General features: G+C 32.6%; 3 protein-coding genes across 5 annotated transcripts; all 3 read left to right on the forward strand.

Moving 5' to 3' along the window:
• Positions 1–465: 465 nt before the first annotated feature.
• LOC112697588 (phospholipid hydroperoxide glutathione peroxidase, chloroplastic) lies at positions 466–4,750 on the forward strand. The gene is made up of 6 exons (XM_025750817.2): positions 466–861; positions 1,379–1,455; positions 1,802–1,863; positions 2,633–2,751; positions 2,827–2,994; positions 4,502–4,750. Exons 1-6 carry the CDS (start codon positions 601–603, stop codon positions 4,529–4,531), a joined length of 717 nt encoding a protein of 238 aa, XP_025606602.1. The 5' UTR covers positions 466–600; the 3' UTR covers positions 4,532–4,750.
• A 777-nt stretch (positions 4,751–5,527) lies between these two features.
• On the forward strand, positions 5,528–10,792 carry LOC112697587 (probable folate-biopterin transporter 6). 3 transcript variants are annotated; one of them, XM_025750814.3, is made up of 5 exons: positions 5,529–5,961; positions 6,048–6,389; positions 7,257–7,358; positions 9,491–9,673; positions 9,977–10,792. In XM_025750814.3, exons 1-5 carry the CDS (start codon positions 5,659–5,661, stop codon positions 10,574–10,576), a joined length of 1,530 nt encoding a protein of 509 aa, XP_025606599.1. In that variant the 5' UTR covers positions 5,529–5,658; the 3' UTR covers positions 10,577–10,792. The 3 variants fall into 3 exon arrangements, with proteins under 3 accessions (XP_025606601.1, XP_025606599.1, XP_025606600.1); XM_025750815.3 differs by having other exon boundaries at positions 5,531–5,961; positions 9,503–9,673; XM_025750816.3 differs by lacking the exon at positions 9,491–9,673 and having other exon boundaries at positions 5,528–5,961.
• Positions 10,793–14,406: 3,614 nt separating this feature from the next.
• LOC112697593 (enhancer of rudimentary homolog) lies at positions 14,407–17,975 on the forward strand. Its single transcript, XM_025750820.2, has 4 exons — positions 14,407–14,721; positions 14,919–15,012; positions 16,944–17,064; positions 17,674–17,975. The coding sequence occupies exons 1-4, from the start codon at positions 14,719–14,721 to the stop codon at positions 17,762–17,764; spliced, it is 309 nt and encodes a 102-aa protein (XP_025606605.1). The 5' UTR covers positions 14,407–14,718; the 3' UTR covers positions 17,765–17,975.
• The last annotated feature ends 243 nt before the right edge of the window (positions 17,976–18,218 follow it).

The following is an 18,218-nucleotide window of genomic DNA, read 5'->3' on the forward strand; positions in this document are numbered from 1 at the left end:
AGCTAATAAATTACTGTATATACAAGATAAAATTCAAATTTTTGACATTTATTTAAGCTGGACAAGTGAGTTAATAATTCCGACCAATCCAAATTGGCTATGATATATATGTATACAAATTCCCATTGTGACACTTCCCTGATTATTCATTAATGCAAAGACTTTCCACTTTCCACTTTCCACTTTCCACTTGCTTTTTGATTCGACACTTTCCCTCTTAAATGATTTTACTTTAAATAAGCATATTTTTTCTTATTTAAACGGTTAAATCCCTCCTTCCATATGAATATTTAATCCTTACATGTAAAATTAAGAAGAGAAATATAAAAAAATTGTAAAATTAAGAAAATAAAAAATTGCCACAATGGTCAGAGGCACACTAATTTACTCTCCTTAGTCATTAATCATTATCCAAATCCAAAAAATAAATTATAGAAGACGGTTTGTGTTGTTCACGTGTAGCCACAAGTGACCTATAACATAATAGTGACCGAGAATGGCCCAAGTCTCACACCACCAACAACGACAACTCACAAATTCGCTTCCATTCGCATCAAAACCCCCACTCACCAATAACAACTTCAACAATTCTCTGCAAAAATGGCTTCTTCTATGGCTTTCTCTGCCGCCACCTTCTTCACTACTACTCAAGCTAGAACAGCAAATTCAAATTCTTCTTTTTCTTCGCCATCTATTCCCTTTATCAAACCCTCCTCCTTTGGTTCCTCCAAGTCAGTGTTTTTTCAAAATGGGTTTTCTTTGAACTCATCCAATCTTCCTGGGTTTGTAGTAAAGCCTCGATCTTTTTCAGTTAATGCAAGAGCAGCCACTGAGAAAACCATTTATGATTTTACAGTCAAGGTATCAAGTTCTATTTCTTCATACTCTTCATTTGATTATTATAAGGTGCTTTTTTTCTATTTTGTTAATAAGAAAAGGATTTTGGGGGGTTAATCTTATATTTTAGCTATGTACTTGTGGAATTTGAATTTGGTGCGTGAAGTAATATGGATGGCTTAACTTGGAGGGTGCCAGGAATGGTTATTTGTTAGAAGAATTTCTTAAGATGCATTTAGAATTTGTTTGGTAAGTGTTTTTAGAAAGGAAATATAGAAACACTTAGACCGGGATAAGATAAAACAAGATAAGAAAGTTGTATCTTTGACTCTCTCTTCACTGCCCCAATTTTCAATGGATAAAAATTTGGATATTTTCCTCTAGGACAAAAGTATTTTAGCTTTTTCTCCGGTATATGAAAGTTTAGGTATGTTCGGCACCAATCTGTCATTCTATCTTACTAGTGTCAGGCTATTAGCTCACCCTACTAGTGTTCTCTCTCTCTCTCTCTCACAGGATGTTTTTCATGGTCATGGTGCAGGATATTGATAAAAAGGATGTTCCTCTTAGCAAATTTAAGGGCAAGGTTCTCTTGATTGTCAATGTTGCTTCAAGATGGTATGGACTATGGACTGTCATCAAACATATCTAGTTGTTAACCATAGTGAAAAATGCTTTACCTTACTAGGGTGTATAATCAATAAATTAAAGAGATATTAAAGATACTAACTTTCCTTATTAGGGTGTTAGGCATATTGTTAGGCACATTTGTTTGTAGGATATACCCAACTGATACCTTAGTCTACAAGTCTTAATTGTGCTATGGCCTAATTTTTCCTCTTTTGATAGATGCTTCTTCCTTGCCATATCTTACTCAATGTGAACATGAATGCCAAATCCATAGCTGAAATTATAATTTCTGGACAGTTCTGATTAAACTGAATAACATTACTTTGAATGACAGTGGTTTGACATCATCGAACTACTCGGAACTGGCACGCTTATATGAGAAATATAAAAATAAAGGTATGTTATGCATAAAGCCATAGAGGATAGTTATTTGCTTGGTGAGCATGACAAATCAAATGGTCATGTTCCCTGCACTTCAACTTGATGTTTCTACAGTGCAATTGTTTTGTTCTGAAAAAATCTAGTTCCTTTTCAAATCATTCTGCTTTGTCTTTTTGGAATTTTTTATTTATGGTGGGGTGCAGTTTTTGTGGGGGGCTGGGGTTGTAACATTGTAAATAAATTAGAAGAGAAGTGCTGTAGTCCTCTATGTGTGTCTATAATAGACATCCTGCTAATCTCCTCCACGACACTAATTTGTTAATAAGGACTCCATGGAATATTTTAAGAACCATTTGCGGATAGTGGTTAAGACCAAAAAAGAGAAAGAAACACAAGATTTACAAATTATTTATCTTACATTGATGCCAGGTATGACCAAATGAAGTGGAATGTATTACATTCTTTCTTATCTATACCAAGAGCATCTTAAGCTACTTATTAATATAGGTGGCGTAAGAGATTGAAAATTACTTACTTAGTATGGGTAGAAAATGGGTAAATTTGGCCTTGGATGCATCTTTGATCTCTTCATATTTGAAGAACTTTTGTGGTTTCCTTTAGGTTTTTTAAAAAAGAATATAGGAGATTGAAAAGTGACTTAAAAAGTTAAAATCCAACTTTATGCATCATCATAGTCTTATTGTTTCTCTTGCACACAGCTCTAAACTGTACTTAAAAAGTAATATATTTTCTCATCAACACCACTTATGGAGTTTCTTTCCAGGTTTGGAGGTTCTAGCATTCCCCTGCAATCAGTTTGGTATGCAGGAGCCTGGATCTAACCAAGAAATTAAGCAGTTTGCTTGCACTCGATTTAAAGCAGAATTTCCCATTTTCGATAAGGTTTGGTAGTGTTTTTCTCCGTTGAGTAGTACGGTTAAATTTGAATAAGCAACCTAATAAAGTTTTGTAAAACAGGTTGATGTGAATGGACCATTTACGGCTCCAGTTTACCAGTTTCTGAAATCAAATGCTGGAGGCTTTCTAGGTGATCTTATCAAGTGGAACTTCGAGAAGTTCTTGGTTGATAAAAATGGTAAAGTTGTTGAAAGATATCCACCAACTACCTCACCTTTCCAAATTGAGGTATGTTAAGCACTCCCCTGGTCCTTGAGATTCAGTTCGTAGTTGTTACAATGATGTTGAATTTGTTAAGTAATAAGGTACACAAGAGGTTTAGGGTTCTTGATGTTCATAAAATAATTGGGATATCTAGCACTAAAATTCAGAGTTGAAACTTTAATGCGGAAGACTTCACTACCAGATCCTAAGGTTTGAATTTCATCCGCATGGCATTTCCCGTAACTTAAGTGTTATAATAATCTCCACATACTATCTTCAAACTTAGGATAAAAATACTGGAGGAGATTATCTATTTCATTCTACCCATGAAGTACCGAGTTTTAATTTAGAGATATGATCGATTACTGTTGGGTTTGGTTTTGTCATATCAATGGAGAAATTTGGTTGTAGCTCACTTTTTCTTCTATGTTGGGTTTGTTAAAGATAAACAATTCCTTGGAAATGTGTTATTTTACTAAGAGCGATGGTCTTTTAATGAAGACTGAGAGCCATTCATACAATGTTTCTATTTTGAAAAAGTGTTCAGCAGAAAGTGCTCCTTAATTGATGCTAATGACCAATAGCAGAGACGTTAGAGACCATAGTTAGCTGTGAAGTTCATAGCTTATAGCATCATTAGTGATGCTTACTATGAGCTCATATCCACAAATGATGACATATCCTCTTTTATCAACGCGTAATTTTGTCAGTTCTTAAAAAGGCTTGGTACTTGAAATGAGGAATCTTGAGTTATTGGCTAATCATACATGATGGTTGTTTTGATAGAAACCACACTAAATTAGGCAAGTAATACTAATAGTGTGTATTATTCAAACCTTAAGACAGATATCAGTGTGATATCAAGATAGGAGAGGAAGAGTGTGCAGAACTTTGACCCAGGAATATTGTGAATGAACGGATTCTTGTAAATTGGATTAGATTTCATCAAGGGAAAGGCGAAAATGGCACTTAACCCTTAGAATACAGGCTATGTGCACTTTAGGTCCTACAATTTATAAGTAAAGTTGAACCATTAAACTTTTGAGTGTGAATTTTAGTCAAAATAACTATATTATACCCCGAACATTAGGTCATGTGCAAATCGACCCAGGAAGTTTTTTGAATGTGCAACTCAATATCAATAAAGTTTAGGGATCAATTTTCACTTTTCTCTGTGTTAAAGTTCAAAGAATTAGAATGCTCTCATCCCTTTCATAATTTTGATGTCTACCACTCTTGCTTTTTGTATTTTGGTTGACATGTCGATATGTAAATAATTGTCGCGACAACTTCTGATGAAATACTAGAATGCCAAGTGAGGCATAGACACTGTTACTCACCGGACCCAAAGTTCCACCACCTTGGATATCTTCTCTTGTAGGCATAGCATTTTGAGATTTATTTGCAGTCCAAAGAAACTTTTCTCCATATATTCATGCAAACATGTTTAAGGATGCCACAAACATGTGCTATTATTATACTAAAAGCTCTTAGAAAAAGGCTTACCCTTTTCTTTTTTAACATTCTTCAGAAGGATATCCAGAGGTTACTTGCTGCATGAGTTGGAATCAAGAGACACAGGATGAGTACACCTAGGAGCAAGAGCCGAGCAATACTCTCATGTTACAGACGATGAATAATTTCTATTATTATCAATCAAATTATTGTTTTGTTGACTTTACTAATGTGATTACCAGTATAGAGAAGTCAAGTTACATGTTACTAGCAAATGAAAATAAATAAACTGGTAATAGAAATGGGTATAGATTTGCTTCTTTTATTTTTACTCGAAAGAAATCTTTGGTATGAAAACTTTTACTGATCTTGTTATCCCTTGATTAAGAGGTAAAATATGAGATCAGTATGGGAATAAAAAGTTACAAATTTTTTAAAATCATTTCATGTTATTTTTTTTTAAATTTTAATGCCACAAATGTACCAATCCCTTAAATTAAGTCAATATTTTTTGGACATAAGTAATCATTTTTGTTGTCACAAAAATGCTATCTTTTTAGTGTGGAAAGAGGGCCTAAGCCCAAAGAATGAACAAGGCGAGGCATAGCAGCCCTTGCAAGTTGCAATATCATCAAACAATTAGACAAAAACAATGCAACTGGAAGCATTTAGTTGAAGTGGTAAATCATGGCGTCTTTCAAATTTTAATGTGCTGCACTCATGTTTTAAAATTTGATGAGACGAAGTAGTGAATAAAAACTCTTGGGTGAATTTGTGATATTGTAAATTTGTAATACATAGAATTAAGAATTGTCTAATCCATTTGAAAAGAGAAAAAAGAAAAAAAAAAACCACGTGTGGTTTGGTGCTTCATTACTTGATCTTTCAATTAAAATAATGTTGGGAGTTCAAATCAAAAGCATGATAGTGTGATGGTAATGGTATGGCTAGCTATTGTATATTTGTATTGGCTGTGGATACCCCTAAAAAATAAAATAATTAGACAATAAACAAAGAAATTTCACCAGACAAGATCTCCCTTACTGAAAACTCTACAAATTACTATTTTGGCAAACAAATAATATAAATGCAAATACTATATAACCAGATCCGGAGACTTTGACTGAAACACACTGGGAAGTCTCAAAGTCCCAATCAACCTTCAATATAAGCAAGCAAGCAAAGCAATAACATAAACATTGACTCTCAGACTCTCACTCCTAAAACTAAACCATGTCATCAATCACTACTCAAAACAATGACCCTCCTCCTCCCAACACCCATTTCTTCACAACAAAACCCAAACATAACAAAACCGTTATCCTTTCAACCATAACTCAACCATTTCAATGGCTCCAAAACCTCTCAACCCAGCTAAACCCAACCTTCATCCTCGGAATCTTCCTCATCCACGGCCTCCAACAAGGCTTCACCGGCTCCTTCTTCCGCGTCGCCGCCGACTACTACTGGAAAGACATCCAGAAGCTCCAACCCTCACTCGTCCAAATCTTCGCCGGAATCTACTTCATCCCATGGGTACTGTCCTACGAACGATTCGATAAAATTCTAGATTCTACGCCAATAAAATATTCTATAATTATTTTCCGTCATATTCATAACAGGTATTCAAACCCCTATGGGGAATCCTCACCGATGCTTTTCCGATCAGAGGATACCGGCGGCGACCATACTTCATCGGCGCCGGAGTGATCGGTACGGTTTCGGGGACGGTGCTGGCGGCGAAAGGGGAGATGGCGGCGGGAGTGGCGCTGGCTTGCTTCGTAGGGGTTTCAGCGTCAATGGCGATTGCTGAGGTCACGATTGACGCATGTATCGCGAGGAATAGCATTGAAGTGAGATCTCTGGCGCCTGATTTGCAGAGTTTGTGTTCGTTTTGTTCTTCTTTTGGTGCTCTCGTTGGCTTCGTTTCTAGTGGTTTTTTTGTTCATCGTCTTGGACCTCAGGTAAAGTAAAACTTATCGAATTTTATTTATTAGAATATACTAAAAAGTCATTTGAATTTGACAAAATAAATATTTTAAGGAAAAATATGGAAGCTAATGGAATATTTATACAATGCGTACAATAGATAAAGATTTAGACAGTATTAGAAATATACTTAGTGTTACTTTTTTTATTAGTGTAGACCTCTGAGAAGAGTAGTATACTTTAGATCCAAAAGCTTAAGAGTAGCTTTTGGAATGAGTAGTTTTATAAAATAAGATGTTTATTATCTTTAATACTTAATAGTTATTCTGAATATTATGGATAATATTTATTTTGTAATTCATATAACTCATTATACACATCGTATAAATAAGTCATTCGTTAAATACCATTATTGGCACCTGTTTGACTGTTTCGCAAAAGGAGCCATCGATTTTGACAAATGAACGAAGCTAGATCTAAATATTCTGTATTTGTATGAACATAACCCAACGAATGAATATTTGGTAGGATAATGTTAGTTATAAAGTTAAAAAGGGCACAACTAATAATTACACTTAAAAAGTCCTGATTGATTTTTATGGAGTCTGTTTTTGTTTTTCATATGAGGGCAATTAATTTTTTTAAAATGTAATTTGATTTAATTTTTTATATATATATACACACTATGTAAAACTTTCTACACAGTTATGAATTATCTAACAATTATATTTGTTTTTTATAACTATTTATAATTTACACAATAAATATAAAAAAATAATTATTTTTTTTATCGAAATTAAATTAATACTAATTATCGGTTGTTGCTTTTTTTAAAAAATTGTATAATTAGCATTCCCTATAAATGCCATATCGATTATCTTCTACTTGTGTATATATTGTAGGGATCACTGGGTGTTGTGGCGGTTCCTCCAGCTTTAACAATTTTGCTGGGATTCGTGATTTATGAACGCAGAACAGATGCCTTGCATAATGAAAAGAAGCAGGTTTGACCACGTTTTCTCCTTTCGACCTCCCAAAAATTTAGCTTGCTTTGTCCTAAAATTGTTAATTCATGATGGCACAAATACGAGAAGAGGACAAATAGCTTTTCGAATTTTTAATTCGCAAACACATGTAGTGAATAAAATATAAAAATATATTTTATTTTTTAAAATACGAAATATTTAATTTTTTTTGTCTAAAATATATAAAAATAAATAAATTTTTTAAAAAGATTTAGATGCTCATATTTAAAAAAAAAAATTTAAATTTTTTAATTAATCAATAACTTATTTACTTTTAAGATAAAAGACTAAAAATCTATTTATGGTTTTCTCTAAAATAATTAACGTTGTGGTTGTTATAATTGATAGATCGCAAAAGGTCCAGTTGCGTTAGATACCATATTTTTATTTGTTTTATGTCTAAATTTTCTCCATTTAATTTCCTTTACATTTTTCGGAAATTTAATTTAAGGAGCTTAGACCATAATATACCTTTGCTGTGAAGGAGGCCTCTCCTTTTTCGTGTTATATGCTGAGAGATATTATCAAGAGTAGGATGCACATGTTTAGGATGCAATTGGCTTAGTTTTCGTTTTTTATTTTTAGTTTTAATATTTTTATTTTAAAATAAAAAATAAAAATAGAAAATCAAATTCTGTTATTTTTATTATTTTTTATTCTTCAGTAGAACCTAAAAAATTATGATCTTGACAATTTAACTTTTAAAAAATATATATACATAAGTAATTCGTAAAAGATGAATAATATTTTAACTAATATCTCTAAAAAATAAAAATAATTTAATTCCCCTTTCATGGATTCATTTGGCACATTTTAAAATTTTTTATTATAGTATATATTAGTAACGAGTACATTACAAATTTTTATAGTATTCACGATAACATCTTTTAAAATTTTATAAAAATGTTCAATTTAAAATTGTTATGATGAGTACTATAAAAATTTGTAATGTATTCATTACTAACCTGTACATAATAAAATTTTTTAAACTTTATAAAATATATTTTTTTCCAGATCGTGTTATCAAACTAATTGAATTCGATTTAGTATTGACTTCATATAGATATAATTGTTAGTGTATCAAAATACAGTAAATTGAATTTTATAGATTCGATTTATGCAATTTGTGCATTTTGCACATCAATCGAATTTAATCGCTTCAAATTGTTTATATGCATGCTAAATTGAATTTGATAGGGTCGATTTATCTCGAAGCAAATTTACATCAATGCTAAATCAAATCATATCAATTCGATTTTACCCTTATGGCTAATAATTCGAATTTAATCAATTCGATTTATTACTTGTATGCCTAAATTGAGTTGCATCAATTCGATTTATATAGAAATATGCTCCATGACATGCACGTAACAAATTTTGATTTGGGGATTTACGTAAAATCCATCTCCCTTTGGCCTATGAAGGTGTTTTACCCTAGTTTTGTTTGTTAGGGTAAACTATTAACCCCCCAAATCTCCAAATTACTAGAATGCCGACAAAATAATCTTTATTTTTGTTAACGATAAAATATTCTCTTAGGCTATGTTTGGTTGAAAGGAAAGAAATAGAGAGGAAGGAAATAGAAAGGAAAGAAAGGAAAGGAAAGAAATTGAGTGGATTTTTATTTTCTTTAGATGTGTTTGGTTGGAAGGAAGATAAGAAGGAAATAAATGTTATTACCCCTATATTATAATATATATTGAAAAAGTAAAGGGGTAGTATTGGAAATAGAGAAAAAAACATTAGTTTTCTCTCCATTTTCTTTCCAATGTTAGAGAGAAAAAAAATTGGTGGGCCTCGTCAATTTTTTTTCCTTCCATTTTCTTTCCCTTCAATTTTCATCTTCAACCAAACAATGAAAAACAATCATTTTCCTTCCCATTTTCTTTCCTCCCTTTTTTTTTCTTCCATTTCCCACTCAAACAAACATAACATTAATATTTAAAAATCTACAAAAATACCCGATTATAAAAAAAAGATTTTTCTTTATTAATGAAATAGACTGATATAACAAATGAAAATGTCAATGTGACATCTATTACATACTAAATCCCGTTAGTAGTGTATGTTTAATTTGCTAGCCAGATGATCTTACTAGTAACTTAAATAAGACATTTTTGCAGGCAGTGGAGGGAGTAGGAACAAAAATTAGAATTATGTACAAAACAATGAGACACCCTCAAGTATGGAAGCCTTCTCTCTACATTTTTCTCTCCTTGGCTCTTAGTGTAACCACTCACGAGGGACATTTTTACTGGTATACTGATCCAAAAGCCGGCCCTGCATTCTCTAAGGTTACCATTATATCAAATGTTATTCCGATTTGCACTTTATTTACCATTAAATAGAATATAAAATTTATTTAATTTAAACTCACATTCCATTTAACATTGTATCTCATTATATATGTGCACATATTACCACTGTTTTCCTTTTCTTATTTTTTGGGAGTAACTATTATTTCTAATTATAAAAAATTTAAGCTTCAATAATTATAATAATCATTAATCATGAAAGATGTAGATTAACTTGATAGCTCAGAAAAAACAATTTTCGCAAGATAAAATTATTTTCTTACGAGATTGTTTTCTATGCAGGAGTTTGTTGGAGTGATATATGCAGTAGGTGCATTTGCTTCAATACTTGGTGTCATGCTCTACCACAAGTCTCTAAAAGACTACCCATTTAGAACCTTAATATTCTATGCACAACTTCTATATGCGATTTCTGGGGTAATAGACCTATTCTTCATCCTCCGTTGGAACCTAAAAGTTGGAATCCCTGATTACATCTTTGTGATCATAGAAGAATCATGCACAAGAATCACAGGCAAAATTAAGTGGATGCCCATGTTGGTTCTAAGCACACAATTGTGCCCTTTGGGAATTGAAGGCACATTTTTTGCATTGTTAATGTGCATTGATAGCATTGGTGGGTTAATTTCCAAATGGGGTGGAGGGTTGCTTCTTCATGCGGTTAATGTCTCTAGGACTGATTTCACTAACCTATGGTTCGCTGTGTTTGTAAGAGACTTGCTTAGATTTGGGACACTGGCTTTTGTTTTCCTTGTACCTAAGAAAGGTCAATCTGAGGGGTTGCTCCCTTCTGAACTTTCCGGAGAGAATGTGAGTAGTGATGGCAATGTGGATGAAGAAACCTTAGAACTTGTCCCCCCCAATGTAAAAAATGAAGTATAGATAGATAGTGACATTTTTATATTTGTTACAATGATTATGCAAATATATATTTTTTTCACCCACTTTATAAGAGGAGACAATATCAATTTAATTATGGCAGTTTGAGGTACACCTATCATAATTCTTATGTAATATATAAGTAAAATTCACCTAACTTAATTAATATTTCTGATGTAATTATTGTTCTTTGTTTTATATTACATTATTTTACCACAATAATTTGCTCTAGTTGTACTTTCTATACTCATCTAGTCATATATTTTTAGATTTAATGCATTATTCCTACAATTAAAATATTAAAATATTAAAATATTTTTTATTTTTATATTTAGAAATTAACTTTTACTACCCTAGTTAAAAATTTCACAACCCAATTATGTATGTGTGTAGTATATAAAATGTTTTAATAGGCATGAAAACTTTTTAGAAAAAAATAACATAATAAATTTTATAAGACTGTGTAATTAAATTCATATATGATGATTATCAGTGGCTAAGAGAAGGGGGTTGAATCTTAACTTTTTTTCTTCTAAAAATGCTTTTTGATTTTTCAAAGAAAATTATGAGATATTTTTATTTTTGTCTCGTGATGAGTTAAGAGACACTTTAATTTTATCTCCTAAGTAACAGAGCCAAAATTGAAATAGAGAAGAAGAAGTAACACACAGATATATCCTGATTCAGCTGTCTAGTGCAATGTAGCCTACATCTAGTCTCCATCACAACAGTGACGGAATTTTACTATCTTTCAACAAGATTATATTCACCAATTCTTCCCTAGGATCTATCCAATCCTATTTGGGACAAATCCAGATTCTAACCCAACCTGAACTTGACTAGGACTCAAACCTAGCTTTCAACAGTCAAGTGCTAACCCAACTTACAAGGAAATTTCTACAGGATCATGAAACAAAACAGAAAGATGTATAAAGGACCTTTGAGATATCTTATGACTTTTTCTCACAGTTTAACTCACTGCATTTTTACCTCTCATTGGCTTTTTCTTACAAACCTCACATTGTTTGCCTTTTTCAATGATACTCAAATAGACTAAATTGAGAAAAAGAAAATACTAAATGAACATTATGAAGGAAAAGAACTCAATAGGTTTGGGTAGCTATGAGAAATGAGCTATGTGCTTTTCACTTATTCTCCTTGTCTTCAACCGTTGGCCGTTCACCCTTAATATAGAAGAGTGAAGCTTTCAAGGTTGAATCACATTCAACCCTAACGCTGTCTTCTTCTCCATCATCAGAGACTAGCAACGGTTTCATCAGAGAAGAGAGAAATCTGATTCTTTGCATGCAACTCAACTATTATCTCTCATCTTTTTTCTTCAAACTTGACCCTAAATTCTTGCTTTGGCTCCAAGTTTTAATTTTGAGCGTTGATGCATTTCTGACCATGATAGACCTCACATTTTTCATGGTTGCTTCTTCAGTGTTTGAGACCTTGTTGATTTCTTTCTTCGTTCCTTGGGCTAGCGCAAAAGAGTGAAGAATTTTCTTGATATGCTTTTGGCCGAGAGAGACTAGCTACTTTGTAGTCATTCCTTCTTGTTTTGATTTGAAAATAATCCTTTTGCCTTTTTCCATAATTTCTGAAATTTCCATTTTCTTCTTTCTTCTTCTTTGAATCACGTGACCGAGACGAAAGAGAGAGAAAAGGAAAGCTTTGGCTTTGGGTAAAAGTTTCAAGAAAATTAATTGGAGTTTAAGATACTTGAAGTGATGCTTAGGTTATTTCACCTAATAGGCTATGATCTTTTCATTGGACCCTTTTTGTTTTCTTTCTTCGGCCACTAGTTTTTGCATCATTTTAGTATAAGGCTGAATTAATCAAGATGGACTTGCTGAATTGGGCCAACATGAAAATTAGTTTGCTTTCCTGCACACTAAACTAAATACATTATCAACACAAGTTGGCACAGATGGATGAGGGTCTGTGTTCCTTAACCATCTCTCCCGAGTTCGATACTCACTGGAGGATGGGAATAGAGCTTTACTTGCTTGGAAGAGTCGCCTACTTTGCCTCTGCAGTATCCGAGGAATTAGTCATTGGGTTTCCGGCCTTATGGATACCCTGGTGCAAACAAAAAAAAAACTAAATACATTAAACAAACAAGGAAAAACTACCGAAAGTATCCATGAAGTTTACGAATGCTGACATAAGTACCTATAAACTAAGAAAATTAACGATGTACCCATGAAAGATGAGTTTCGTACGACAAAAGTATCCAAACCCTCATTTTTTGTTAATTTTTTAATAAAATTCCCAAACTACCCCACCCTTACCCCCATTTTACCGTCACTCCCTCTCTTCTCACTTCTTCCTCTCTCCTCGCTTATTCCTCTCTCAAAAACCCTCACAGAGTATTCTCCCTTTCACTCTTAAGGTGACTACAACACCTTCAATGCGCGCCTGTGACCCAACCTGGGGAGAATATCACCGTGGCGCACCTGTTGCAGCCGAAGAGAACGTTATCGTGGCGCGCCTGACCCAGTAGAGGAGAATACCATGGTCGCACACCTGAGAAGAGAGAGGGGTTGTGGTGCTCTCACATGTAGGAATAGGGTTCGGTAAATAGAAATCAAAAAAGAAAGGGAGGTAGCGCTGTGGATGGAGGTTCTGCCATTGACGATGTTACAACCGGCGAAGAAAAGATATTTCTTTTTTTTTTTTTGCTGAAGGATGAGATTAATTTACAGAAGATCAGGTTGATGGCTACTTCTACTTCTGATTTTTGCTGAAATAAATTTTAAATTTGTTGAATGGATTTGTTGATTTTTTATGGTTGATGACTGTTTCTACTTCTAGTTTTGCTAAAGTGAATTGAAATTGGATGAATGGATTTGAAAATTTTTATATGTTGAGTATTTTTTGGTGTTTGATTGATTTGGTTTGGGTATGGATTGTAAACTTATGAGTGAATCGGTTGAGATCCGATCCTCCACCACCACCATCACTACCATTGATTTCGTCTGGTTTGTTGTAGGAGTAGTTTCGGACTCCATGGCAAGGGTTGGTGCAGATTGGGTTATGAAATGTTGAAAAAGTGAGTTAAGGTTGAGTGTAGGGTAGTTTAGAAATTTTATTAAAAAATCAACAAAAATTTAGGATTTGGATACTTTTGTCATACGGAATCCATCTTTCATGGGTACAACGTTAATTTCTTTAGTTTATGAGTATTTTTGTCAGCGTTCGTAAACTTCATGGGTACTTTTGGTTGTTTCATCAACAAATAATTTATAACAATATAATAATGTTTGTTCATCACTTAGATTAGTTTTTCAAACTCAACAATATATGTTAATGACTTTTAAAGTAATAAATTTAAAAATAATTTATTTTTATGAATGTAAAAATATACGTTTAATTATAATGTTAGCATACATTAAAATTTCTTTCTTAAGGTAAATATTTTAATTAAAAATATTTTTTTTAGTTGTGCAAAATATTTTATAAACAGATTAATGATTAAATTTTTATTGATCTGAATTCTATTTAAAAGTGTGCTATTAATTAATAAATAAAAATAAATTTTTTATTTTTTTCAATTAAAAGAATAAAATATAATTTTTAATTTTTTAATATTTTTTATCTTATTCACAAAATATATAATAAAAAATATAAAAATTCATATATAGTTAATTTTATAAAAAATTAATAATTAAAAATTAATAAATAATAATTTAATCAAATTTATCAATACATTTAACTATTTTCAACTTTTAACTTCACTAAATTGCACTTAAATTTTTACGAATAAAAAATCACTAATTATCCTTTCAAAAGTAAAATAAAAAATTGAGAGCATCCGTTTTCAATCCAACATGGCAATATTTCAACCTTTCCAGGGACCAAAACGAAAAAAAGAAAGTTACGTGGATCAAACCTAAACAATTTTGTGTTCACCTGACATTTCCGGAGCGTCTTCGTGTCCCTCATTTCATTTCCGAACCTCCAAAAACAAAAAAGTTTCGACTTTCGAGTCTGTGTCGTCTACGCGTGCCGTGCCCTGCTACCTACTTCGGCGTCGTTTCAACGTCCCACAACAGCAAACGACACTGCAACCACTTTCTTCCTTCTCCTCCACCGCTACCGCCACCACTACCTTAGCTGCTGCTGCTTCTTCTTCTTAGATGGTAAAAAACTTTCTTCCCACTCTCGCATATTTTCTTTAAAAACACCGTTTATTCATCACTGCTTCCAAATTTCCTTTCTCAACTAACAAAAATTAGGGTTATTCCTTCTTGTCTTTAGTTCCTGTTTCCATCACTTATTACTACTAACTTACTCTGCCGCTTTTGGTTCTTATTTTTTGTTGTTTGTTTTTCTACAGGCTAATCGCCACACGATTATTCTAATGCAGACCTCTCCGAACAGAGCAACTAGAACTTTCATGGATTTTGAATCAGTGGCTCAGGCCATGGATGGTATTTAACTCTTTCAACCATGTTCTTGTAGTAGCTGTACTAGTTTTTATGACTTCTTTTTTGTTCTAATTAATTGTTTATGGTTGTGGTATTTTTCATTTTCAATTGATTGAACCTCACTTTGGATGCTTTTGGTTCTGCTTTAACACTTGGAATATCATAAAACTGAAAAGTGATAAGAACATAGTGATAAGCACAGCCTTTGTGTTGCTGTGATGGTATGTTCCCGCCACTACAATCCGGGGTGGGGTGGGTTTTTTTTAGTGTTTTTGTTTTGTGTTTCATTCTGTATTTCATTGCAATGCATGAACAAGTTTGTCATGGTCGCAGAGTCCTGACAGTTAGAAGCTTAGGGCTTGCTTGGTGTTATATTTCCTTTACAAAATCCTATAAACAGGAAACAACTTAGGTGACAGATTCGTATTTCGTAATTAATTTTAAGGGTTTTGGGTTTAGTCTTGATAGTTAGTAAGTTGAAACCTAGGATATGTTTTAGTTTTTTTTTTTTTTTTTTACATTTACAAAATCATATAAGCAGGAAACAAATAATGTGAGAGGTTTATAATTGATATTAAGGATTTGGGGTTTAAACCTTACAGTTAGAAACCCATGTATAATTTTGTATTTCCTTTATAAATTTCTTTAAATAGGAAATGCTATAAAAATAAGGTGGCAGGTATATAATTAATATTGAAAGCAAGAAATTCTGGAAATAATTTTATGAAAGTAAACAAAGCCTTTAGAATGTTAGCTAGCCTTGTACATCGATTGATGCATTGTGCACCTTCTAGTTTAGCGGCAGTATATAATCAGTCTAGGTTTGATGACATAGTAGTGACGTGAACTTCTGCTAGTGAAACTGTAAAGATTGAATGAAGAACGATCAGAATCTTCAGATTGAACTTATTATATTTAGAAGCAATGAGTTTGAATTATTATATTCTTTGGTTTGTTTAGAATGGTTTCCTAACAATTTGAAGAGCCCTAATCCTACTTTCTAGTTGTAATGATGCTTTCTTTCACAGGTAAATCATAGTCAGATTGATAAATTATGCACGCTGGTATAACTTAGTCATTTAGAATTTCAGATCTTTATGTGTATCTCATAAGAAACACTGGCTGTCACTTCTTATTTATGTGTATTTCATGGAAACAAACTTTTTGGGCTATTTCAATGAATGTCTATTACTTATCCCTATCATAAATTTAAAACTTAGTTTGCAAATCATGAACTGAATTTTATCATGATTTCAGGGATCTCATGGTCAATAATTATAAATAGGCAATAACTTAAAATATCTTTTAAATCAATGAGCATATATATTTACAAGTTTAATTGCATGCATCAAAATAATTTATGATTCAAGTCATGCTAACCAAGACTATGTGATGCAAAGCTCATGATTCTTTCAAAGGTCTTTTCCTCTTTAGACATATTGAGAGATTGGAAAGCTATGCTACATAAAGAACAGAAAAGAAGAGAATTCATAAGTCACAGTGACGATAATAAGGGAGTTATTGTTATTATTTTTTTAAAGAACTAGGTTGAGCATGACTTGACTAACCTGCACACAAATCACAGAATGTGATCCATATTGCAAACAATATTTGCTCATGATTCTTGCTATTCAGAGCATGAAACAGAGCATAAAGGATTCAGTTCACAATTTGTGTTGCTGAATCTTAGAGTTGCATTGAATCATGAGTCTTGTCTGGCGATTCAAGCAATACTAACTACCATGATACGCATACATCCACATAATTCTGTCGCTGCAGCAAAATGGTAATAAAGCAAATTAAAATGGTTATTAGTAGATAATCAAAGTTTGCCGTTGATATAGTTTCTTATTATGAAAATCTTTCTTGATGTTTTTGCCTATTGTGGATTAACTTCCTAGCATTAATTAGAGGTTTTTACTCTATCTATACAGGCATATGTGCACTGTATGAAAGAAAACTGAAGGAGTTAAACCCAGCCATCAGAAATCTCTCTTATGATATTGCAGATCTCTACAACTTCATAGATGGACTTGCAGACATGAGTGCTCTAGTGTATCTCTCTCTCTCTCTCTCTCTCAAATCATTTGCATCATAGAAGTGCTTTGATTCAGTGACAAAGCATAACTATGTCTCTATATTATGATTTGCAAAAGTTAAATGAAAAATTATATACAGCATATAAATAAAATGAAATGAAAAACGGAGTAGAGAAATTTAGAGGTAAATGGTAGATTGATGCTGAACTAGAAGTTGAGTGTTCTTTTCCGCATGACATGAAAAACATAGATCTATGACACTTGACTAAAATTGTGATCGAGACATTTGGAGCAATTTTGAGCCTTAACTGGATAGTTTTGCTTAATTCTGATGCTTTCTTGCTGATGAAATATATGGCCTCTTAAAAAAAAAAAACACCTTGTCAGTGTCCGAGAGAACCTGGGTTCTACTTTTGAAGAGAACACTAGTTGGGAGAGAAAATAAAACTGACTAAGCTCAGAAGAATTAGTCTCTCTCTAGGACTAAAGGCGAGGAATACATTGGGAAACGTAAAACGCTCTCGATAGTACCTACCTCTTTTGTTATTATGGTTCATTAGTTTTTGTTTGAGCATCTTATTGTGGAAGTGACTAATACGATTTGTTACCTGGTTTTTCCTTGCAGTTATGATAGTTCAATTCATGCTTACTTGCCGCATGATCGACAGTGGATCAAACAAAAAACCCTTCAACATTTGAGGAAGTTGGCACATTGATGATAAAAATCAGGATAGAACCGGTCTTTCATGTGATCTATACACTATGCTCTGATCTTCTATGTTGTTTAACATGAAAAATGGCACTTGCCTTTGGTATGTAATTTTAATATCAGTAAACGGTGCTGCTAAAATTTTTCTGAAAACAATGATTGTTGTAGGCATGGTTTAATTTTGTATGTGTAGTTAAAACTTGTCCTTTTTCGAACAATCTCCTTCCTTTAATGTTCATAAATCATAATTGAGTTGCTTACTTGCATGATTGGGTATATGGAAGAGAATTTTGAGAGTTCATATCCCACATCCTCATGAATAATTTGCCTTGAAAATGTATACGGGTTTATTAACTTAATGGCTTGAGGAGAAATGAATTTCATGAAACCCAGTTTAGGAAGCGTTTCAAGTATTCCAAGTATTTTAAGAATATTTTAAGAATATCAGTATTCTTAGAATA

This window comes from Arachis hypogaea, chromosome 16 (genome assembly GCF_003086295.3).
Source record: "Arachis hypogaea cultivar Tifrunner chromosome 16, arahy.Tifrunner.gnm2.J5K5, whole genome shotgun sequence".
Taxonomy (NCBI): domain Eukaryota; kingdom Viridiplantae; phylum Streptophyta; class Magnoliopsida; order Fabales; family Fabaceae; genus Arachis; species Arachis hypogaea.

Excerpts from the sequence above, each read along its gene's own strand:
- LOC112697588 (XM_025750817.2), top strand. The coding sequence starts at position 601 with ATGGCTTCTTCTATGGCTTTCTCTGCCGCCACCTTCTTCACTACTACT. Across the intron at positions 2,752-2,826 it reads AATTTCCCATTTTCGATAAG|GTTGATGTGAATGGACCATT; the intron begins GTTTGGTAGTGT and ends TTTGTAAAACAG. Across the intron at positions 2,995-4,501 it reads CCTCACCTTTCCAAATTGAG|AAGGATATCCAGAGGTTACT; the intron begins GTATGTTAAGCA and ends AACATTCTTCAG.
- LOC112697587 (XM_025750814.3), top strand. The coding sequence starts at position 5,659 with ATGTCATCAATCACTACTCAAAACAATGACCCTCCTCCTCCCAACACC. Across the intron at positions 7,359-9,490 it reads TGCATAATGAAAAGAAGCAG|ACATTTTTGCAGGCAGTGGA; the intron begins GTTTGACCACGT and ends AACTTAAATAAG. Across the intron at positions 9,674-9,976 it reads CCGGCCCTGCATTCTCTAAG|GAGTTTGTTGGAGTGATATA; the intron begins GTTACCATTATA and ends TTTTCTATGCAG.
- LOC112697593 (XM_025750820.2), top strand. Across the intron at positions 15,013-16,943 it reads AGTGGCTCAGGCCATGGATG|GCATATGTGCACTGTATGAA; the intron begins GTATTTAACTCT and ends CTATCTATACAG. Across the intron at positions 17,065-17,673 it reads GCAGACATGAGTGCTCTAGT|TTATGATAGTTCAATTCATG; the intron begins GTATCTCTCTCT and ends TTTTCCTTGCAG.